The following is a 25,218-nucleotide window of genomic DNA, read 5'->3' on the forward strand; positions in this document are numbered from 1 at the left end:
TCCAGCAGCTAATTTAAAAAAAAAAAAAAAAAGTACCTTGCTGACTCTAGTTAGGGTGCCGTTAGGTCGGTCCGGCCGCTCCTCGTCAGACAGCCGTCCGCTGCCGAAGCTGTCCATGGAGTGGGAGGAGATGGTGTGGCAGAGCTCCTCGAAGGAGTAGTCCCTGTCCCGGCACCTCTTGATGTCGTGGAGCAGTTTGGACAGCTCGCTCGTCACAGCGTCATCTTTGGAGGGAGAGGGAAGCAGTTTAAGCAGCAGGATTAAACCATGAGAGTGAAGGCAAAGAAAATATGTCTTGCAACGAACCAAAAGTTAACAAAGGTCTATATTTATTTCACGTTATTGTCTCCCATTGGAGAAATGTGTCTGTTTTCAGTCTGTTTTGCTGTTCAATCAGTCTTTGAATATGCAGAATAGTGGAGCAGGGAATTAACGTGTTATGCTCTACTTCTAACAGAGGGGGCAGTGTTGGACTGGGTTAACACATGGCTGCACTGGTGAGCAGCAACTGTTCACTAAGAATTGATTTTTATGACCGTTTAAAAATAACTAAATTAAAAATAAAAAGCATTTTGAATATTTAGCAGCCTATATGTATTTGTGTTAATCAGATACAATTAGCATTTTCTTTTAGGAATATAGTGGTGGGAAAGAAAGCGATTCAATTATACGTATATAAGAGAAAATGTGAATAACTATAAAGATAGGCCCTAAAATTCAATAACAGTCAATACACGTGTCCTAGGATGTGGGTAAAATGTTATCTAAACATTTTATAAGGAGGAGAAGAGACTCCAAACAGCAGTATGAATTTTATTTGCATTATTTTCTGGTTGCACTTAAACATATTTCCACTTCTAAAACATTACTGCCAATGGGATTTTAATACAAATATACTGATACATTTTATTTATTTATTTATTAATTTATTTATATATATATATATATATATATATATATATATATATAAAAATTCTCAATCCATAAAGCCCTGAAATTCCTAAAAGAATTAAGTTTTTAGATAATTGGTTATCATTGTTTAACGATTTATTGTAATTTGCACTTTGATGAAACAGCTACTATCTATACTAACTGAACTATACCATATGAAACTTTATTAAGATAGTTATCAAAACCGTTCAGCACAGTAAAAATATGATACGTTTTTTTTTTTTGTCCACTGATATATTCCAGCTCTACTGAAATATTCTCATGCATGGATCCAGTTCTTACTGGCTGGTGGGGTTTTCAATTTAGTTTATTTAAATACCGCCAATTCACAATATCTGACAAAACATACTAATTTATCACTGAAGTGTATTTACATGAATGAAAGCAGTAAAAGAAACAGTGTTCGACTTTTAATGCATACATTTTGCCGTCCTATCTTTGAGAGAACCAAATTTCTCAATAACTCTGTGGTTGAAGTCTGGGATGGTTTTGAAAATAATGGTAAAAATCCACCAATCCTGTAAAAACACAGATTTTCTGAGCTTTCACTTTCAAATGCACCACAGAACTTGACACAGTCTATTTTTTATAGGTCAACCTCCTCATTGTGCTTGCTTTAGACTTTAAACCTTCCTTTATTAGATCCCCGAAGGACAATTCATATTCAGCAAGTAATAGTAGTAATAATAGGAGCCATCACACAATCACACAAACAATACAGACAATAGACAAGACAGAAGGATAAGAAGCGACTTATAAAAGTTAAAAGGAGATCGTTCTAAAACATATATGCAAAAGATAAAAGACCGGAGCTAAGACTTGAAGTAAAAATTAACAATAAAGCCTAATTTGAAGTTAAAATTAAGGATAAAATACAGCAATTAGATAGTGACCTTACCAGTGACTATAGGGACAAAAGAGATTCGACACCTTGGTAGGCCGTATCTCCTACCTGAAGGGAGGGGCTTAAACTCTTTGTGGATCCCTGACCTGTAGCCTCCACCAGGTTGGGAGGAAATGTTAATTTTCCCAAACATGGCTGGTCGCAGTGCATTTTCCATGTGAATGGAAGACCGTTCATGTCTTTTTGCCTTTTCTGAAAAGTGCTTTAAATCGGCCGTACCTGTCTTAATCCATGCTGAGTCAGACGCTGATGGAAAAGGAGGCAAGGAAAGCAGAATAAAGCATTAGCCTCACTGCATGCCGCTAGTCGACCCTTGCTACTAAACCAGATCCTAGTCTACTGACTGCTGAATAATTGTAATATGTGGCTGATCAGGTCCTTTAATAGGATATTAAAAGCACGTTGGATGGTTCACCAGAAAGAAAATCATCCTTCTTCCATGATCATTACTATCCCAAAAATATGTGGATGCCTTTCTATTAATATGTAGTAGGAGGAAAGGAGCTGTGAATGTTTCAACGCATCGTTTATATTGAATTGTGACTTTTCTAGACTTACTCTTGTGTCGGAGGGACGGCGAGGCAGCAGGTGAGGGGATGGAGGTCCGAGGCGCAGGTACAGGACACATCCGGACCGGTTCTTCCAAAATACTCAGCCTCTCCATCTCGTCGATCATGTACTCTAAAGAGGCAGCGATACAGGGTGGTAAACAGAGAGGTGGTCCAGTGGGTGAAAGAACAGACGTTTGAAAGCGACTGCGGTGGAGGAGCGAGACTGGGCGAGAGATTCTTAAGTTATTTTCCTGGATCAATACACGAGAGCAATCATCTGCATGGAAAACAGCTTGAGCCGCATTCAAGTCGCACCTTCTCCTATGCCACAGAAATCCCTTCACGGCTTCTGCGAGCGGCGCTCTCTGCTCTTTGTGGAGCAAAAGTTGGAAAGGGATGTGGAAAAAAGAAACTGGAGCGAGTGAGGAGGAGGAAAAATCCAGGGACAAGCACTGGATCATTAATACAATTACTTGAGAAATTAGCAGCCCACAGTGCTGACATGGTGAAATCAGACGCCTGAGTCCCGTCACAGCCTAAACAGAGAGCTGAGCCAACATGGCCAGCTCTCTTCACAGTCATGAAGCACGATATAAGGATTCAGGTATGAGTCACAATTTCAAGACTAAAAATCTTGGACATAGTATTTGCCACAGATTCTCTCTCTAACCTGCAGAAATCAAGCAGAATGTGGCTAACTAATGCAGAGTAATGACAACCAGTTGCTGCCAGCTGGTTAATTATTAAGTGAAATTGCAGCATGGATGGTGTCCTGTAAACAATGTGCCAGAAAACCGGGCCTCAGCTGCTACAACCCCGTTGCATCTGCATGTGTGTCCTTCTCCATCTCCTCTCCGACAGGAAATGGCTTGCAGCTGATCCTTTCACCCAGCCACAGCTGTGCCCCCCCCCCCCCTCTCCTTTTCTTCCTTCCTCTGATACACAAACAGACTCAGGCTCCAGTTTATGCTGATGCCCACATCTATCCACCCCTGGCTTGGCGAGATCAGATTTTGATGGTCACCGTTTCTGACAGACATCTACTACAGTGTGAATTTTCACATTCAAAATGCTCAGATTCCTCCAAAAGCATCTATGTGAAGATTTTGTTAACACTGGGCTATTCATAAAGTAGTAGCAGGAAGCACAAACGGAGCATCCCTGTATTTAAACATGATAAGTACAGGGACGCCCAGTTAAGTAGACAAAACGGTCCATTTAGATGCATCTTTGGTTGCTTTTGCTTCACTCAGAGCCTGAAAAGCTGAATTATTAAAAACGTAAATTCAGTTTTATAAAGTGCAGAAAACAGAGAGGGCCTCAAAAGCTAAAATTTTCAGATCTTTGTGACGCAACATCATCAAACACAATTTCAAAATGTGCTCTAGCTCTAGTTGCCATGCTGGCTGCACACATCAATGGAAAAACTGAGAAAATGTAAGACAAAGCTGCAGTTTTATTTAATTTCAGCCTTCAGGCTGCTTTAGTATAAGTCTGTCATTAATACACATCTTGACTTGGCAATGTTTACTAATCAGATTGTGAGGATAGCAGTCGACTAAAGTTTCTGGACCCTTAACAGGTCATCCCAGGCGTTCCTTTCCATCTTAAATTAGAAGTAGACCTGGAATCAATGTGATGGTGACAAATAAACACCGTCTCTCCATCTGTCTTACAGACACCGGTAGAGTTTGACTTAAAACTGTCTAATTTTTAGCACCGTTTATAATTTCACCCTATGCAACAACAAAAAAAAAAAACATCAAGTAACCCAGAATGATGCTGCCACTACTGTGGTTTCTTCTGTTTCTCTGTTTTAGACACTCTTGGATGTTTTTGTATGTAAAAGTAAAAGTAAAGGTGTCCATCTTCATGTTATTGCTGCTGTACAGCGCTGCTATGAGCCCTTTTAAAACCTTTGTCCAGTATCTTTCTCCTAATTATGGAGAAATCTGCAGGGTTTCTTAGGTCAGGACTTTCTCTAGTATTGATGGCAACCTTCACCTCACTACACAAACACACATATGCAGTGCCTTGCAAAGTTATTCAGCCCCTTCACTATTTTTTCAAGTTTTGATGCCTCATAACGTGGAACTAAAATTTAATTTCATTTACAGAACATGTCCACAACTTTGAAGAGTTTTTTCTAAATGTTGTAGCAAAAAGGAAGAAAACAGAAAGCTTCAACATGCCTAACTGTGTAGCACCCCTAAATTTAGTAATTAGTAAAGCCATCACAGCAGCACGTGGCTTTGGATAAGTCTCCATGAGCTTGCAACATCTTGCCTCTGGGAGTTTTGCACATCCCTCATGGGAAAACTGCTCCAGCTCATATATATACACTGATTCTCAATTGAATTGAGACCCAGTATATATATATATATATATATATATATATATATATATATATACTGATTCTCAATTGAATTGAGACCCAGTATATATATATATATATATATATATATATATATATATATATATATATATATATATATATATATATATATATGGTTGGACTCCCCTTTGCCTTCAGAACTGCCTTAATCCTTCGTGGCGTAGATTCAACAAGGTACTGGAGACATTCCTCAGAGAGTTTGGTCCATATTGACATGGTAGCATCACACTGATGCTGCAGATTTATCAGCTGCACATCCATGATGTAAATCTCCTGTTCTACCACATCTCAAATGTGTTCTATTGGATTGAGATCTGGTGACTGTGGAGGCCATTTCAGTTCAGTGAACTCCTTGTCATGTTCAAGAAACCAGTCTGAGATGATTCTTGCTTTATGACATGGTGTGTTATCCTGCTGAAAGTAGCCATCAGAAGATGGTACACTGTGGTCATAAAGGGATGGACATGGTCAGCAACAATACTCAGGTAGGCTGTGGTGTTGGCACGATGCTTTATTGGTACTAAGGGGCCCAAAGTGTGGCAAGAAAATATCCCCCACACCATTACACCAACAGCCTGAAAAGTTGAAACAAGGCAGGATGGATCCATGCTTTCATGTTGTTGATGCCAAATTCTGACCCTACCATCCGAATGTCGCAGCAGAAATCTAGACTCATCAGACAAAGCAACGGTTTTCCAATCTTCTGTTGTCCAATTTTGAGCCAATTGTAGCCTGAGTTTCCTGTTCTTAGCTGACAGGAGTGGCACCCGGTCTGGTCTTCTGCTGCTGTAGCCCATCCGCCTCAAGGTTTGACGCGTCTTCAGAGACGCTCTTCTGCGTACCTTGGTTGTAACGAGTGGTTATTTATAGTTACTGTTGCCTTTCTATCAGCTCCTGTCAGTCTGGCCATTCTCTGACCTCTGGCAACCAACAAGGCATTTGCACCCACAGAACTGCCTCACTGGATATTCTCTCTTTTTCGGACCATTCTCTGAATATAATATAATTCTCTGTAATACTATGGCATATTATCTTAACACCAGTAAAAATAGTCGTGTTTCTTCCATCAATAATAATTAGTTTATGTATCATTTAAAAATGATGTACAGACATGGCAAGGCAAATTTATTATCAGTATGAAAACAACGCAAAGTGCTATACAGGATTAAAATATAGGAAAATAAAAACAGAATAAAAGCAAGTTGGAATAAAATGTAGAAAAAATTAAACAAAATAGAACATGGGAAAATGGAAGCTAAAAGCAAATGTGTTTTTAACCTTGATCTAAAAGAAATAAGGTTTTCAGAACTTTTACAGTTTTCTGGAAGTTGGTTCCAGATAAGTGGAGCATCTAAATGCTGCTTCTCCATATTTGGTTCTGGTTCTGCAGAGTAAGCTGCAGTCAGACGACCTTAGTGGTCTGGAGGGTTGATAACAAGTCTGTGATGTATTTAGGTGCTAAGGTATTCAGGGATTTATACACTAACAGAGGTATTTTAGAGTCTATTCTCTGATGGTCGTGTTTTTAACACTACATGTTCTTTAAAACAAATACAGGTGCCATAAGAGTGACAGACATAATGGTGACGGCTTGTTTTGTTTTCATCCATGATTCTCGCACATTTAACTCTAAATTGCTGTCTTCCTTCCATCGCATTGTGTGTTCCTGCCTAACTATCAGTTTTGTTGCCAGCTCGTCACATTCCCGCGTCTCTGCTTTACTTTTTTCGCCTCCTAATTAAACCTCATTTGTGGTAGATTTTGGCTCTGGCGTGCGCTCTTCGTCCAACCGCCCCTCGGTTTCTCTATGCCTTTATCTCTCTTGCTTTAATTCAACGATAACTACGTGCCCGATATACACCCCACAGCTCTCACAATGACAGACAGAGAGGGCCTCCAAGCCGCAGAATTACAGCGTTTTAATGTGCACCGTCTTTGGAAGATATCATTTTTTGGATCCCTGGGGACTGGAGAAAATTCACACTAGCAATCATCGGTTGAACCCAGAAAACAAGAGCAAAAACAGGAATTTTAATGGATGGGTTGAAGAAAATAAAAAAAAATGCAAAAAAAAATAAAATCTATGCACTAGTGAACTAATGATTTATGCTGTTGAATGATGGTCAATTTAAAGTAAAAAGAGAAAAACACTCTATAAATATATAATATATATATATAATATATATAGACAATATATAGTGTAAAACACTATATATTGTCTTTTGACACCCACAAAAACTGTTTTAGAACCAGCCTTTCACATTTAAATGAACTAAACATCCTGAACACCAAAGCCTATTTTGCAGAACAGTTAGCTTTTATTTCCATTACAGAAGAAATTGGCCGTGTTCTGTAAAACATAGCTCTATATTTAACTATTTTCCCAACATAGTTGCATGCTTTATATTTGTGATGTGTTCACTCTCTGTAGGAAATTACGAGTGCGGCATAAGAAGAAAGCTGTTCATAATTATATAATCGTCTGTCAAAAGATTCGACCAAATTTGCTTTGAACTGAAGCGCTTAATGTGTCAAATGTTGCAACTTGATGACATTCATGATCAGTTACAAATCCTGTAATTAATTTGATCATTTTATAAATCTGTTCATAAGTAAAACGCTGAATCGCTGCGCCACTTTTTGAACATGCGGTCCAAAAAGTGGCGCCACATTGGGACAGCCAGCATACAAGTTAAATAAAAAAAGATTAAAAGGGAACAGAGGTTGCTCTTCACGCTCCTGCAATTATTCTTTTTTTTCTACACAAAGTATAGATAGTGCATTTCCTACTAAATATGACTCTCCTGCCTGATTGCGGCTTTAAGCTTACTGCTTTACACGACCCAGAAACCTACTGATAGCATCTTTTTCATGTCACGGCATGGCCTGCGAGACAATTTAAGAGACGTGGAAGGAATGCCGTATTGCGGATATCAGAACAACTTGCCCCGTTTCCCAGAGGGAAGACAAACCTCCTCGACAAATGAGATTTCTCAGTTGGATCACGTCCACTTCCAAAGGTCACAATGTCATATTTGCAGCCTGTGTTGCTCTGTAGCTCGATATGTCCACACCATTCAGCAAATTCAATCTCAACTGTCACCCTACAGCCAATAAAAGCCGAGCAGAAGCCGCTGATCTCTGGGCACATACATGTTGGAGAGATCCAGGGCAACCTTGAAGTTGTAACACCAGCACTAATTCACCTAAAAAAAAAACTAACTCTGCACCTGAATCTGGAAATAATTAACTGCATTTCTTTATTTATTAATTTTTTTGTGGGACAGCAACAAGCACACATTATCAGGAGATCTAGGTGACGGCGTGCTTCTCTTACCTTGAATGAGAGCCGTTATCTGCTGGGACTTGGGCGCTGGGTGATCTCTGAGAATCTCCAGCGCTGTTCTCCCCTGACTGTCTCTCAGACTGGTGTCTATCCCTGACGTTCACACGCAAAACACATTTACACAACAGTTAAAGTGAGAATATAACACTTGACAAACCCTCATGCAGCGTTACAAATGTTTTACTTAAGATAGAACAGACTTAAAAATAAAACCCTTTGAGGAGCCCTTAGATTGAATGTTTTTAGAGCCTCAAATCTTATATGATTGTTCCTTTTGTCACAAAATAATTGATTTTCAAGTAACTGGCTACCACAGAAATACCCAATTTTACGACTGCAGGCAATAGAAGGTGAGAAATTACAAATTATTAGAAAATATTAAAATCAAAGAACCTTAATTTTGTGCATAAAAATAACTGTGTGACAATTTTACAGAAAGAAATGACTTTCGTCCTGAACGAGTGCAAATCCAAAGTCTCTTGACTCAACAGGACTGAAACGATGAATAAAGCTAAAAATGACAGGAACATGTTTGTCACTTTCCTGTCATGTCTTACTGTTGCCTGTTCCACTGTTATTCTTTTCCTATTTTCTTATTTTGAGGGAACAAAGTTAAATGTGCTAAGAATTTGTATGAAATGTTATAATTACAGTATCTTGCAAATCAATTTATACAACCATAACATATTTTGTCATATTAAAACTAAAAGGGGTGTCAAGCCCATTTCTATATATTGGGCCACTTTGACATCATAAAGTTATTAAAAGTGCTGGTTGCACGTGTATAGATGATACTTTTCATAATTTAATTTTAGTTCATATAGAAATATAAAAAATACACAGTAACATAAATGTAGCACCCTATGTGCCAGTTTATACAGTTTATCTGCAAAAAAAAACGTTTATATTGGGGTGATTTACACTTTAAACTCTCATGATTCTGCATCACTTTCTTTTTGGACAATTCTGGGTCGTTTAATGGGTTGTGGCAGGAGGCTGTTACTACACAGTTTAAAAAAAAAAAAAAAAAAAAAAAAAAAAAAATCAACATTTTCTACCAGAGGCATAGTTTTAGCCACTTTATACAGTTTAAAATGATATATGCCTCTACTTTGTGACATGATATAGGTTTTTTGGCTCTTGAGGGCCGGATAAATTGTCTTGATGGGCCAGATTCGGCCCACGGGCCTTGAGTTGGGTTTGGGCCAAACTAAACAGGAGTTCTTTCAATAATTATTGTTTGCCACAACGCATCATAAGTAAGGTAAAACTCTGCTGTCACTGTGGACTAAGTTCAAAGTTCGGGGGATTATTTTCTAACCTAACCCTTTCCAAAGAAATAATATAAACCCATATTATGTCAAGTGCTTTATTTCCTTACATTTCATGCAGATAAATAACATGCCACCATCTGAAAACGGGGATCCTATGACAGAAAGCTTTAAGGCCAGGCTCCCAGCCTCTTCCTTTCATATGAGTGTATTTCAATAATCGCATTGATTTGGTATATACAAGCAGGGCATATCTGCTATAACATGTCAGACATTTATATAAAGCATGCTGTATTTACAAGGAACTTCAAAAAAAGAAATAAAAGGATTGTTTTTAAAAACCTATTTTATGTGGAAACAGCCTATAAACCTATAAGTTGACGTGTATCAATCCAATGCAAACTGCAGACATAAAATAAACGTGCGTAAGGCTCCGGCCCAAGGACCTTCATTCTCATGAATCCAGTCCTGCCTGTCTTGTGTGTTCCTTGGTCTTCATGATGCTGTTTGTTCACCGATGTGTTCGGCCTTTACAGAACGGCTTTATTTACACACAGGCCTCCATTTCCCCCCCTAATGACAGTGAATTTTTTCTTTCTTTGAAGCAATCAACTGGTTCTCTTATATAGGACATTTTTGACCAATCTGTATAATCTGACTGATTTTGACTTTGTAAAGTGCCTCGAGATGACATGTTTCATGAATTGGTGCTATATAAATAAAATTTAATTGAATTGAATTGAATTGGTTGCACTGGATTTCATTTAGATGTCTTTGAGTAAAATGGGGCTGAATAAAAGTTCATACGAAGGACGTCTTTGGTTGTATTGTGACAAGGTGTGAATTTAGTTCAGCCTGTATGACTATTTTTGCAAAGCAATGTATGCACATTGATGCTGATCATTGCTTGAACTTTAAATGACATTTCAAAGAGAACCGAGCATCTGTAAAATCTGTCAGAGAAAATCATGTTTCGCTGCAGAAAGCTGTAACTAAGAAGCGGCTAGTGTAGTGATGAAAAGCAGGGGGTGGGATGTTAAGAAGAGATCTTTACTTCCCGTTTGCACACTTATTCACAGTTTTAGATAGGAAGTCCGATGCTTCATGACAACAATCCAGGATGTTGATTTACTGTAACCCCGGCCAGAAGGAACGTGGCCACCCGGAGGAAGTCCTGCAGGAAGCAGCGAGCGCTGCAGGGAAGTGGGTGAAAGATGGCAGGCCGATCAAAGGACCACATTGTCCAGACAGTGGTGTACGTTTTAACTTACTGTTTCATCATAATGTGGTTTTAGGTGTTTGGACTTTGGCATGAATCAACCAGAACAGGGTGGCTTGCCCCCTCTGGGTCAGGCGTCAGTCTCTGCCTCAAGCAGAGGAGTTTAAGTAGGTTGGCGTCTTGTTCACAAGTGAAGGTAGCCTTAAAAATGTATTTAATTTTCATAAAACGTGTTTTTCGTCACACGTCAGCACACCGAGTGTCTTTAACAGATCACATCCGGCTGTTTTGGTTGAAGAGCAAACAGGTAGAGAGCGATTCTAAAAGCCAATTATAAAACATTTCTACCGTACAGAAGAATCCAGCAAACTGTTTAACTTCAATCCACTGGAAAGAAAAAAAAAAAACTTACACGAGCATCTACATAAAGACTAAACACATGGAGCATCTGACTGCAGGTTAGAACGAAACCACAAGTGGCCCATAAAAAGCACGGTACTTGTTTTATTACAGCGTATTTATAGACCAACCTGAGTCAAGCAAAAGGCGGACTACATCCATCTTCCCAAAAAGGGCAGCCTCATGAAGGGCACTCCCATTCTCCGTCTGCAGGAAATGGAGAGAGCGTGTGCGCGTTAATATTCCATAACTTTTACAACTGAAAACAGAGACAGAAATAGACCTGAATGGGAGAAGCCGACGTAAAAGAGAGACGGTGATTACACACGACCAAAATATACTGTTTTAATTTGATATGAATAATAATTTAGCTCCCAGTTTAAATGTTTAAAGACGTTATGCAGCGATTTCACACCATTACACACTAGTGTAGAAATGTCCCATTTTCACCCACTCTATGGTGTGTGCCTTCAGCACGAATAATACTACCGGTATGATGCAACACAATGAAATCAGCATGGGGAGGCAGATAAAGGGCAAAACGGCTCTCCCTGACAAAAAAAAGCTGTGGAGTTTTGCAGATTCTGGTGTTTGTGGTGATGCTGTGAACAATAATTATTATCTTGAGCTTAAAAGCATAGATTTAAACGTCTAAACCAGATTTTAACACCAAATTGGGGATTTTTGGGCGAAACTAGGTTTGCAATATGAAATTCTTGAACCTGTGTAAGTGAAAAGCTGCTCCCATAATTTAAATAATAATATATAGTCAACCTAATTCCACTGTGAGGAACCTAGCGGACCTTTTTGACCAAAGCCTTGTCAGTACACATTGTCTTTAAAACCACCTTCTTCTGCTTGTGCAGTATCTCAAAAAAATCAGGTGCATCTCCACTCAAAAGGAGAAAAATCGATGCATGTGATTCTGATCTGTTGACTTTTATTTATTTTTATTTAAAAATTTTATTTCATTCGTTGTGTTCAAACAAAACAAACATAAAACCAAACAGTCTAAAGTCCGTGTTAGCTGCAACGCAATCTTCACTTGGTGCATTTGTCTTCAAGCTCCTCGGGTTCTTCGGCTGATCAGGAGCTTTTTTTTACCGTCATTAATCTCTCACTGTAAAAAATATTAATTACTGTCCCGTAAGAACACTCTGGAGATGCAGGTGTACTCGTCTCTCGAAGCAGCTTTCTCTCCGGCAATGGATGCTAATATATATTTTATCTGCTCGTGTTAAACATTTTTGTGTTTTAAACCAACTATACTATTTGCACCGGTACTTTAATTTAAGTGACAGACGAGGTCGAATGAAGGACCAAAGTCCCCCAATGTACATTAAGGGTATAAATCTCTAAATCTCACTGAACACTCTGGCAAAGAGTGGCATCTTGTGGTCAATGATGTGAACCTTTTAACCACAAAGTGACACAAAGCTTTAAGTCACATTAGAAGATCCAACATATGCTATTCATTATGAGGCTACAAGTGATTTTAAGTACGATTTTTCTGAAACAAAGTAAAGGTACTATTCTGTTTAATAACATTTATATTTAGTTTTTTACCAGAAGAAAGCCTTTTAGTTAAAGTTTTGACTACTTTACAGGTGTATGAAGCCTTTTAGACCGATTTCAAATGCAACAAAGGGTCTTAATGTTGTCCAGGTTGGATTTCTAGGTCTCAGCTGCACATCAAACATGCTGACCAGCAGTCATCACTGGAAACAATCTTAACACACAAACAACAAGGCGTGTCTGCAGCCCAACAGCTAAATACATTGCATCCTTCATGGTCGGCATCCTGACAGCACGGATGAAAACGCCGCCTTGAACCAAACTCCCAGCCTTAATGAAGACAAATCATCTGGACGGCAGCCAGGCCTGCGGATTGAACACAACGCTGCAGCAGATCAAACTTACTGTGACCCAAAGGTTTCTCTTGAAGCATCACTTCAATTACCAATGAGGCATGGGAAAAAAACGAACCAATGTGTGGGATCCTAATAATCCTGAGCCTGCAACAGGTCCAACAAAGAAGGCTGCAGCTTCAATAAGCGTACCTCGTCTCTGCAGCCAGTCTTATAACGCCATGCTAAAGAGGAGGCCGTGGCACAGGAAGGGAGCCGCCCCTTCTTCTGACACATATGACCTTCCCTTTTCAACTTCCCACACCACTTCCTGTCCCGTTTCCCTCGCCGATAATACTCTGATGTCATGAGGAAGCAAAAAAGGCGATTCCGACCCTCGAGGAGTTTCCTGCGATTGAAAACCAGGGGGGGGGAAGAGTCTGATCTGTTGCCTGCGCTGAAACGAGATGCGTGAGTAAACACTAGCAGCCTGTCAACAGCAATCACTCCAGCTGAGCTTTTGAGTATGTCCACATAATTATCGCAGCCATACGTAACACACGAATCGCATTATTTAGTCTAACGCGCATCACGGCTGATATACGAGCACAAACGCTGGAGCGTCACACCTTCTGCATAGATAACCCAAACACTTGCTGCTCTGTGTTGTCGCTGTTGTTAAAATCTACGACTTTTACTCTGTGTTGGCTACCTGCCCGGCATACAGAGGGATCCTGCATGGGTATTTCTTCTGTTATAATGATAACAGAGGGACAGGAGAAAGAGAGGTATGGGAACACAGACAGGAGGGGAAAAAGAAACACCGTGCTGCTTGCATACATTATTCATTCATACCCATACCTACATACTGACCTATACTACTGTTCACATGCAAAACTTCCTTTCAGATAGGGACAATTTATGTCAGGAATAAAAAAGATATTAGTCTATTAAATAAAGCAGATATTAGTCAATTTTAAAACACAGTTTATCAGTCTCATCAGAGTATGATCATTTGCTAAAAAGGAGACGCATCACACACACCAGCAGGGCGGTTTTAGTGTGTCACACTGCATCTTTTTAGCCGATTTCTGTCTTTTCCATTCTGACCCAAGTCACCTACTTGCATCTCCCTTTATAGACAAACTAGGATTTTTAAATACAAGACACAACCAATGATGTAACATTGAAAGAACCAAGCTTTCTAACCACGAGTGCACCTTTCCTCCAAGACTTCAGAAGCAAGTTTTCTGAACTGTAGCTAAAGCAGTTTCAGCAACATCATTTTAAAAGAATCTAAAGAGAAAGCTTTAGAAAGACTTCATTAAATGCAGCCAAATTCTGACAAGATTTAGATTGTCAAGCACAAATGTATAGTTTATTTGCATTTTCAACTAAATAAAAGTGTAGACTACAGATTAAGGAGGAAATGTATTTAAGCCTCGCAACATTTTTCATAACAGGGTTGATAAACTTGCAGCGGTGAATTCTGCAGAGGAGAAGACTGTAGTTCTCATCTTCAGCAGACACATGAAGCCTGGGGCCAAATCTCTGCTGAGAAACACCCCTGCACTTCAGATTAGAGTGCATGAACTCACAGACACACATGAAAGGACTGAAGGAGGCATTAATGAGTTCAATGTCACTGAATCAGGGAATCCACATTAGATCATTCACAATTTCAGCAGGTCATGTTGAAGCAGCTTCTAATAAAGATGAAATGCACCTAAATAACCATGTGTACGTCGAATGAAATCAACGGCTAAATATGTAAAAACAGGGAGACAATGAGACAGTCTGCATATGTTTCATCTACAGTGCAAAAATGCCATGTGTGAAATCACCGTATGCAGATGATTCTGTAATTTATACACAGACAAAATCTGAATGATCTGTTCGGGAACAACAGAAAACCTGATGTGCACTCTTCATTTTAAATTAACCAATTAAAGAAACTATAATTATACGATATGTTTTTGTGGAAAAGTAGAAGAAGATGGACTTTGGACAAGTTGAATAGTAGGGTTTCAGAGTTTAGACCAGGGGTGCCGAAACTTTTTGTGCTCAAAAAAAAAAAAAAAACAACATTAAAATGTCTTTTGTCTATGCTCAGCAATAAAAACAGGATTTTTTTTTAATCAGGTTTTTCTTTGAAAATCCTTGCTGGTTTTTGGCAAGTTTTTTTGAATGAATTAAAAGCAGATTTTGGTGACCCCAAGTCTGATTTTGAGTAAAAAAACAGATACTATAATACTATAAAATTAAAGAGAATGTAAAAAGTGTGGTTATTAACAGACAAATGCTTTCAAGTACAAGAAAACTAACTTTTCTGTGATCATTTTGCACTAATAAAAAAAGTTAAATTCACCATCTGCATCAACCACCTTTGCCGGTGGGTCTAAATCATTCTTGAATTGCAGGGGGGCAGCAAAAAGAGTCCTGAAACCCACAAAGTGCCCCCGGGCAACACTTTGGATATTCCTGCCTTAAAGGGGAAATGAAACAAACAAAAAAGAACTGTCTTTTAAGGCTTTTCAAAGCTTCCTCTGAGATTTGTAGAATTTCTAAGTAGCTCAAGTTTGGTGAGAAAAGTTTTATATCTCCTTGTTTATGCTGCTTCAGACTCAGCAGCTACTTGAATTTTTTATGTTGTCTGAGTAATAAATCCCTTGAAGCATTTTTCCTCCACATATCTTTATGATCAATGAACCGGAGCACATTGGGTGAAAAATAATCTAAAGTTTAAAACAAGAACATCCACCAGCAAGTGTTAAAATTAGAGCGCCCTGTGGATCTTACTGGTAACAACAATCAATAAACTTGTAAAGACATTTCTGGTGTTTGGACTTATTCAGCCTAACATATTATTTAGTTTTTTTATTTGTTTAATTTAATACCAAAGGTCACTCCATTCCTCCTCATAAATCTTTAGTTGTGTTTTTAATCAATTGTATGTCTTTGCACCTTTTCACATTTTAAAATGCAACAACCATACAATTCAACACAGTTTATCGGGATTTTAGGTGACAAACTTTAAATATTTCATAATTAGGAAATTAAAAGGAAAATAATGTGGTTTCCAACACTTTTTGTAAATAGCCAGAAAAGATGGATGTAGATTAGTATTACGCCCCTTTAACCTCACACCTTTAGCCTATGCAATCATTTGCTTCAGTTCACCTATTTGGTAAATTAAGTTAGTTAATCTCAGCATAACTCCAGCTGTTGCTGTAAAGGACTCAGATGTTTGATGAACAACACTTGTGAACAAACAAATTCATAAAGCTATGCTGACACTGCACGTCTTGATGCTTATATCCAATTTTTTTACTGAAATATGATTTTTGTTGTTGTGTGGTCGTTCATACTACTAATTGAATGCGATCACCATCAGACCTCTGTCTGAACACTTCAAGGCCCCAAAGAGACCCGCATGTGCAGATAGCAGAAGGACAAGGGAGACGTCACACAACAGTGCACTGTTTGCAGAAGTAACCGTTACTAGAAGTGTACCAAAAAAAAAAAACATAGCGGTGGATATCAGCGTCTGTGTTATTATGAAGTTGTTAAGTAATGGGAGCAAACAATATTAAGACCACATCATAACAAGACAAAGGTAAGAAAAAAAACAGCACAGCTATTACAATAAGTAGCCAATTTAGCACCATAAGTGGTACAAATCTGATTTTTTTAGGGGGTTAAAAAAAAATCAGCCATTCACACTGACATTAAAAGTTGAATATGGGCAAAAAGATCAGATTAAGGTCAAATTTGTATGCTGTGTCAATGTAGCCTAAGGTACACAGCAGATGAAGTGGGGATGCACAATTACCTCAGTTTACCATTATCAGGAAATTAGTTTTGTATTTACATTTAACTAGGAAGTCCCATTAAGATAAAAAAAAAACTATTTTATAAGAGATAAGATAAGATAAGATAGGCTTTATTGATCTCACAATGGAGAAATTCACTTGCCACATCGGCTCATACAAGAAGGTGCAGAGTAGAAAAGGTGCATTCAGTTATATACAGTGAATCTTCATATATACAATGGATCAAAAGAATACCAAAAGAAATAGGAATGGGCATATGATGTCTTATTTACATTCATGGTGAACGTAAATAAGAGACCTAGCCATGGCAGAAGGGCTTTCTGGTCAGATGAGACCAAAATTTTAAATTTTTGACCCACATGCAATATACTTTGAGCCAGAAAACCAACAATTAACATTACCCTGAACTGACCAATCCCCAAAATATATACTAAACTTTGTGATTGTAATGTGGAAAGGTTGAGGATCCTGCACAGAGTCCAGCAGGTCCCCCTGCTGTGGAACTTGTGCCGATTGCGGCTCCAATAGAACACATTGCATAAATAAACTCCTATTCAAAGAGTGTTGCTATCTACCAAACAGACAAATTATCAAGTTAACAGACAAAAGAATCAAGGTAGAAAAATGAAAAGGAAAGGTGCCTCAGATCCAAATGTATACATTTGTAAGTGTGTGGGGAAAAACATTTCTGTTAATCTAAGTAGGTAGATGCACATTTTACTCCCCATCTGTAAATTCCTTTAAGATATTAGTTTCAATACTGAACCTAACCGGTTTTACACATAAATCATCTTTGTCAAACTAAAAATCAACTTAAAATCAACTTGTAACCAAACTCTAATGTTTATTATCACTGATTTGTCGAGGCACATTGTCGACAAACTGACCTCTCTTCCAAGCTGTGCAGTTGGTTTACCACAAAGAATTAGACTTGATTCAAGAGAGTCATAAACCACAGCAAGATTTTAAAAAGACTTCTTTCCAACTAAATGACCCTGAAACAACCAAAAGCCCATGTTTGATTTGTTTAGTCACATCAGCAGAGCGCTCCAAGCATCATGTGAGCACCCAGTAAACGTCTATATCTATTCATATAAATGTAAAGAGACCCTGAACTATGAGGACCCCCTCAGGAACACTCTGTCCTTCCCTCCTCTCTCCCTTTCCTCAGAATCAATTATTTATTTCAAACTACCAAACCATGTGAGGTCTGTCGAGCATTTACACGCTGAAACACATTCAGAGAGGAAAGCAGAAACGCAGAGTATCAAAGAAGGAACGCGCCGCGACTGCTAATCTGTTGCCTTTGACTTCTCATGAAACACAAACGTCTGCAGGTTCTCATTTCTTCAATTGCACAAATGCAAGATGAAGGGGATATTAAAAGATTTATCCAGGTAAATGGTGATGCCTTTACAGTCATGTTTCATTTGTCATGGTACATTATTTTAAGAAGTCCAACTGTTTCCCCCAATGGGTGACGACAAGACACGGATAGAGACAAAGACCAGCCCTAAAGTTATGATTTCTAAAAAAAAAAATGTTTTGATTTGACTCCATGAGTTTCTCATAGCCTGTAAATACGCTACGATATAAGATTTATTATGAAAAACCATAACTGTCAGTAAGTTTACATTATCAATTGAACTAAATTACATTTTTCTTTTCTTTTGACCTTTAGTTCAGTTTGAATTATCTGCACATTTCAATTCAGGAGATTTTATTTTTTGCCATTGCTAGGGGTCTGAATACACATTTGGCTCGGTAAAACAAGATTTCATCAATGTGTTTGGGAAAATAACAAAATCTCTAGTTATCATACTGTTTTTACAAATAAAACAAACTTTATATATATATATATATATATATATATATATATATATATATATATATATATATATATATATATATATATATATATATGTTGTTTGTTTTCAGAAACACAATAAAAAAGCCTCATAAATCTCTAACTGCATTTTAAGGTGTAAGTGACAGTAAAATGATTTATTTCTTGGAAAAAATGTATGTTTATTTCAGATAATGTATTTTAAGTTGTTTAGTTCACATTTTGAGGTTTATGTAAAATTATTGTATTTTATTTCTTTTCAAACTATTTGTTGAAAGTTATCGCGAGATTTGCGTATATAAGAAAGGCAGCGAGATTTGCATATGAGAGAAGGAGCAGAAATCTGGAAAAGAGCTACAAGTAGCAGTCTCGTATTTCCTGTAGCTGTCAAGGTACTTGTATTTATGTTTGTAATATTTTGTAAATTTATTGGTTACGGTGTTTTAATTACTTAATATTTTAATTTAGAGTGGACAACGAAGAATTAATCTGTTAAAGACCTCCGAAGTGGCAGGCGGTCACGAGGTAACTTTTGTTAAAGTATGTGTCACCTGACTTTCTGTAAATGTATCTATTTCTAAAGCTTGTCTTCATTTCTGTAGTTTTCACGGCGTTTATTAAAGAGCCCATTTGAAGGAAGCCGTGCCAGTGTTGTCACTTTGGAGCAACATAAGGATTGTTTTTCCAGTGTTGAATTATCCACTTCAGGTTTACCATACCGATGTGTCTTTACAGCACTCTCAAAACAACAAGAAGCTCGACCATGGTGCTTTACAGAAAGCCAACAGGATGACAATAAACACCAGTAAAATATAAAGCGGACATAAAAGCAGATATGAAAAATATAACAGATTAAAGTTGCCTTAAACAGCTCACTCGTTAAAAGCCAGGGAGTAATGGTAGGTTTTTAAGAGTTTTTAAAACAGAGATCAAGAAGGTGTGTAAAACTGTAGCAGTTCAGAGAGAGGAAATGGAGCGGCGGACTTAAGAAAATTAAAAAACTAATCAAAGAAGAATAAACTTGGTCATAGAATGAACTGGCAGCCACTTTAGAGAGGCCCAAATTGGCTCACCGTTCTCTCGCCCATTTAGAACCGAGCCAAAGTGGTTTGGACCCGCTATAAGTGACCTACAGCCGACTGGGAGACACCAAGGAGCAGTAAATCATACAAATCCAGCCGGGATGTAACCAAACCGTGGATTACCATCTGATCCTAATTCTTACCAAATACCTCAGCTAATAAAGCCAAGATTTCCCCACAGCATTTAGTTTGCTTTCCAGTTCAAACAAAGAATCCACTTTCATTCCTATTTCCCACTCCTGCTTTCAGTAATATGCATTGATCAGAGTAATCAATTGCAGTCCAGACAAAAAAAAAAAAAAAAAAAGGGAACTTTTTAGTCTTTTAGTTTAGCACCGACAGCAGGTCCTGAAGCAGAAGCCAACTGTATCATTGTTAGCCACTACTGGTTAGCTGGGAACAGTATACTTTGTGTTTAAAGGTCATTTATGTTCTTTCTGTCACTGTTACCTTTCCTACAAACGATTTAAACGTGGACGAGGCTTCCTCTGTGCTTTTTATGCTGTCAATTAGCCTGATGATGTCTTTATTAGCTGATTCTGTCAAGTTAACACCCAAACGTTAACATTATACCCCTAGTATCATTTAAACCTAGGAGCTGTTACTGTCAGCACCCAAAGTAATTACATGTAAATAGATACATGGTTTAAAGTGATGCTTCTTTCATTTAATAATTACATTAATTATCTAATAGAAGAATCAATTCAGTAACTATTTAAAAGATTATTTTGGTTCTCTTTTTAAGTTCAGACAACCACTCTCTAGTAATGTTTCAAGGTACTAAGGTAGCTTTTATATAAACAACTTATTAGATGTAAATCATTGAGATTCCCTGTAAGCTGACTTTAGCACTGAAGGCTGTACAATTAATACCAACACTGCAGGTCTCTGATTTATAACAAGCGTTGTTTATACAATACAATAAAACAAATAAAAAAAACTAAATACATAAAAAGCATAGGGTCATATGTAAGCTGATAGAGGAAGCTAAACTACAACATTTGTCAAATAAAAAATATTTTTTTTAGCCCAGCCAGTAATTACCAGCTTTTTATTTGATGCCCTGTTTTCAGCGCTGGTGATTTGTGTCTCAGGTTTATTGTCGTTCGCAAACTAATGTGAAAAAATAACTTTAACCACCAAGACATCTATAGGCATCTAAATGATGCAATAGGGCATTTGCATTTATTATCAAAAAGCACAATTATCAGTAAGTTTACATTATCAATTGAACTAAATTACATTCTCACTTTTAACTGGGTCAAATTTCATCATATAATCAAGTGATGGTGAAGTCCCCGTAATCACAGCTTTGTCCTTCCGTGGACTTTTTTGTTTTATAAAAACAGACAATATTAGACAATTTAGACAAGTATCTGCATCCCTTCATGCTGATGGAAGGCAACCGCAGTCCCAGTGGAGTTTAACTCACCACACAGTTGACGTCCATACCGGCCTCCAGCAGGGTCTGGACCGTGCTGTGGTGCCCGTTTCGTGCGGCCAGGTGAAGCGGAGTGTGAAGGCGGGTGTGGCTCGTCATGAGGTTTGGGTGAGTGCTCACCAACATGCGCACCACCTGTGCAAAAAAACAAAAAAAAACACAAATATTACTGGTCAAAAAAAATGCCAAACTTCTTCTTGGTTCTGAAAGAAGTGTTTTATAACCACATACCACACTGTGTTGTGTCACGACAATTACGTTACAATCACCTTAAGGTTACCGCCTACTGCACAATATCATCTCAGAATATCTATTTGCACATTGTTGTAAACGAAGCCTCAAATCATCATTGTTCAATAAGCACCCTGCTACTTCATTATCTGTTATCTGTGACTTTCATGAACCCTAAAAAAAATGTAACCCTTGTTCATTGCCTGTTTGTCACTTTTTGCCTTCATTATGTGTAATGTGAACCAAAGTAGCCAAAGACAAATAAAATATTCTTGATTCTTGATTAGTATTTGACTGCAGTTCTGAATACTTCATAGTGCTATTGATTACCCATGTATCCAATTATAAAGAGACAATGGGACTCACATGAAGCCCAGTTTTTTTTTCTCTCTTTCCTCTAAAGTAGCCTGGCCCAGTCTCTTTGTATTTCTTTGATGGAGCCACTGATGGAGCTATAAGGCGCACTTACTTTGATAACTTGGTTTCTGTTTCTTACAAATGTGCACCTGGCTCAAATTTACTGTATTTTAGTGCTGCATTTCCTGGACACAGCAAGAGGAAGGTTAGCGCTGCTTTGTTTGCGAGGAACATGCTTACTTTTTAATTTAAATATAAATCGATATGATAGTGATATTAAAGACACATTATAAAAATCAAGTAGCAGAAATGAAACCCTTTCCAGGTTCATATATATAAAAAAAAAACCTGAAGTAAAAACCAGTTACAACAGGCAAAGTCATGTTCTAACTGGTCTAATACTTTGTAAGATAGGAGCTCACAAAGGATTTCCATCCAGAGAAAGTGGCTAAGTGACCTGAATGTTCTCTATATAGACCACAGAGAAGCAGAGGGCTTTTGTTCTCCCATCTGTTGCTGTGCACTGCTGGCCAGCTGGCTAAAGAAATGGCTTATATAAGGATTTTTACAGATTTCCCTCTTTAATTGCTTCCGGCTCGTAGCTGACAACACCAATGATCATGTGGGAATTAGAGAAAGGGCTTGGGATGGTGACTAGTATAAAGATACCAAGATTTTAAAACGCCATGGCTTAAAAAAAAATGCTAAAACAGACCATCAAACCATTTCTACTGGCAGAAAGAAAGCTCATGCCACACATTTCCTCTCGCTTACCAGGCAGAGAAACAAGGTGTTTGAAAATATTAGCAGTCATAAAGAACAGCAGCACACTGACAGTGATGCTGCTTTAGCTATTGTACCAGCTCATTAGCTTGCTATTACTCTAACAGATAATATTCTTTGCAAACAACAAGTAAATTAATTTCACCTTTTTACATGAACTGCAATAATCAGCGTCATAAACTTTACTGGCCAAAATTCTCCTGGGACAGAGATGAGCAGGGTACAGAGACAGAAGCATAAGTTAAATCCTAGAAACCCCCTTTCATACAAGATGAAAACCTTTTTTTTTTCTTTTTTTTTTGCATTATCAGCTCAAACACACTGAACTTTGATGTGGATGTGGTTCACTGTTCTTGCATTAAATGTCAGATCAAAATCATCTTCAGTGCTGAGAACTGCAGAACCTGAGGTTGTTTGATCAAATCTGAGGGATTTTTTTTTTATGGCTCTTGAAATGTTCACATTTAAATATGCATGTTTTTCTAAATGAGCCTGTGACAAAGAGAGAGTCTTAGACATAAATTAAACTTTTGCTCAGTGTAAGGTACATCTTCCTTCAGCAGCAAGCTTCCACCGCGGGGAGCTCCCTTCATTATAATGCAGAAAGGGGACTACCACGATGCCTTCATAAATTATTCATTTGCACAAAAGGCAAACCTGCGTGGCTTGACTGCAGCAACAGTTACCTTAGCAAAAGAACGAGTGATTGGGTTAGAAAACCGCTAGACATTTGTGGCAGTTTTCAAACACACACATTCAAACATTTCAGTTTGAATGTGTTTCTGTGTGTCGTTTGCCACAATAGTCAACTCACAATTGTAGAAATATTCACAAAATCCAGGTCTAAACCTGCTCATACTATAAGGAGGGACGGTGCCCATCTCATTCATATATATATATATATATATATATTCATATATATATATATATATATATATATATATATATATATATATATATATATATATATATATATATATATATATATATATATATATTATTGATTTATTTAATTTTTTGGAGCAGATAAAGTATCCAGAATGGATAGGAAGATGGATGGAGCTTAACACGTGACAATAATGGAAGAAAAATATTTTATAATACTTTAACTGACCTGTAACAGAGGTCAGCATAGTGACCCTGAACAATTGTTAGAACGGCCCAGTCAAAGCCCAGACAAAAATATAACGTAATCTGTGGCAAGACCTAATAAGAGAACTTCACAGATGCTCACCAATTTGACTGAGCTCAAGGCTATTTTACAAAGAAACAGGAAAATTAACAGTCTGCAGATGTGCAAATTTGGAACAAAGACGAACAAACTTGCAGCTGAACCTGCAGCGAAAGGAGGGTTCTTGCAAAAAATAACAAAAATCTGAAAACCATGAATCCTTTTCCTGTCAACACGGAGCGTCGCAATAATGCACAAAATCCAAAATAAAATACATTTTAGTGGTTGGGATAAAACCTGAAACAAAAATGCTGCATGAATACTTTTTGAAAAGTGTTGCAGATGTATGGCTGACGGACCGGCCGCCTGTACCCCGCCTCGTGCCCAGCGACTGCTGGAGACAGACGGATGTGTATATTTCTCTCTGCAGACCGGTAAAAGTCGGTCTTATTTTTATACAACAGATAAACGTCATTGTGACTGACCTGCAGGCGTCCATAAAGTGCAGCCAGGTCCAGAGGGGTCTCCTGACGGTTGTTTCTCATCATCGGGTCAGTCAGCTCCTGCAGAAGCACAGAGACCACCTCAGTGTGTCCGTACTGTGCTGCACAGTGGAGCGGTGTCTCCCTCTCATGGTTCTGCAGAAGAGAAGGAAAATGTTACAAGAGGGGCAGCGATGGTTATACGAATCATGGGAGCAATGATGGGTGAACGGGGAGACATAGAGGTAGTGGAGCGGATTTAGGGGTGAAAAAGAAAAAGGTCGGGGTACAAGAAACGGACCGTTGGAGGATTAATGGAGCCGGAGACAAGGTTAGAAAGAAAAGGTGCTGATGGTTTGAGAAGAACAGCAAAGAATACAGATAGGTTTTTTGAAAGAGGACAAGAATAGTTCAGCTGTTGAGCAAGAACACAGAGGATGAAAAAACGGTTAGATTTATCTGAGCCCCTATTGACAAAAGGGATTTCAGGCAGATTTTAGCCTCATTTAGAAGCACCTGTCTGCAGTTTCCAAGAAAGCTTTCAAACCATGTTGGATTATTTAGGTGCTCCCAAATGAAAATATGTACGCCCCCTTAGGATAAAGCATGTTTTTCTTCAGATTTGGCTCAAATTCAACTTTTTCCCTTCAGGTTTGCTGCCATTCAACAGAGCTGATGTACTCTGAAGTCATTTATTATCTTAATTTTTAAAAAAAGCTCAAACAATAAAAAGTTCTTAACCAATTAAAATGCATTGTGTAGCTTCATTTAAAATAAAAGCTTTAAAACTCCAAATCTACTCCATAAAATAGCTGCAACAAACAAGCTATAAAAGGTTTATGAATAGTAATAGTAAAAAGAGACCAAACTTAGACAAACGCTTAATAGCAATTACCATGACAACCTATCATGACTTAATATTAATATTCACAAATGGATCATTTCCTTTTTTTATTGCCCAATTGTGGATTTTAAAGGTCATGGACAGTCTGAGGATGTCGGACCAAGTCCTCACTCTCTAAAAGGCATCTATCAACCACATTCTTGGTAGGCACCGCAGTGCTGCAGCCTTAAATAAAACTAGCCAGAAAGAGCAAAGGTAGCAGCAA

The 25,218-nt window shown here is 38.0% G+C and overlaps 1 protein-coding gene across 8 annotated transcripts in view; it reads right to left on the reverse strand.

Annotated features, from left to right (window-relative positions):
• anks1b (ankyrin repeat and sterile alpha motif domain containing 1B) overlaps positions 1-24,265 on the reverse strand; it is a gene marked incomplete at its 5' end in the record, with an annotated part of 190,637 nt that extends 166,372 nt beyond the window's left edge. For all 8 annotated transcript variants that reach the window (XM_036149154.1, XM_036149151.1, XM_036149150.1 and 5 more), the window contains 6 exon segments: positions 37-224; positions 2,414-2,536; positions 8,139-8,240; positions 11,168-11,243; positions 21,077-21,220; positions 24,113-24,265. In XM_036149154.1, the coding sequence (XP_036005047.1) occupies positions 37-224; positions 2,414-2,536; positions 8,139-8,240; positions 11,168-11,243; positions 21,077-21,220; positions 24,113-24,265 (786 nt within the window).
• Between the last annotated feature and the right edge of the window lie 953 nt (positions 24,266-25,218).

Source organism: Fundulus heteroclitus, chromosome 17 (assembly GCF_011125445.2).
Source record: "Fundulus heteroclitus isolate FHET01 chromosome 17, MU-UCD_Fhet_4.1, whole genome shotgun sequence".
Lineage (NCBI taxonomy): Eukaryota > Metazoa > Chordata > Actinopteri > Cyprinodontiformes > Fundulidae > Fundulus > Fundulus heteroclitus.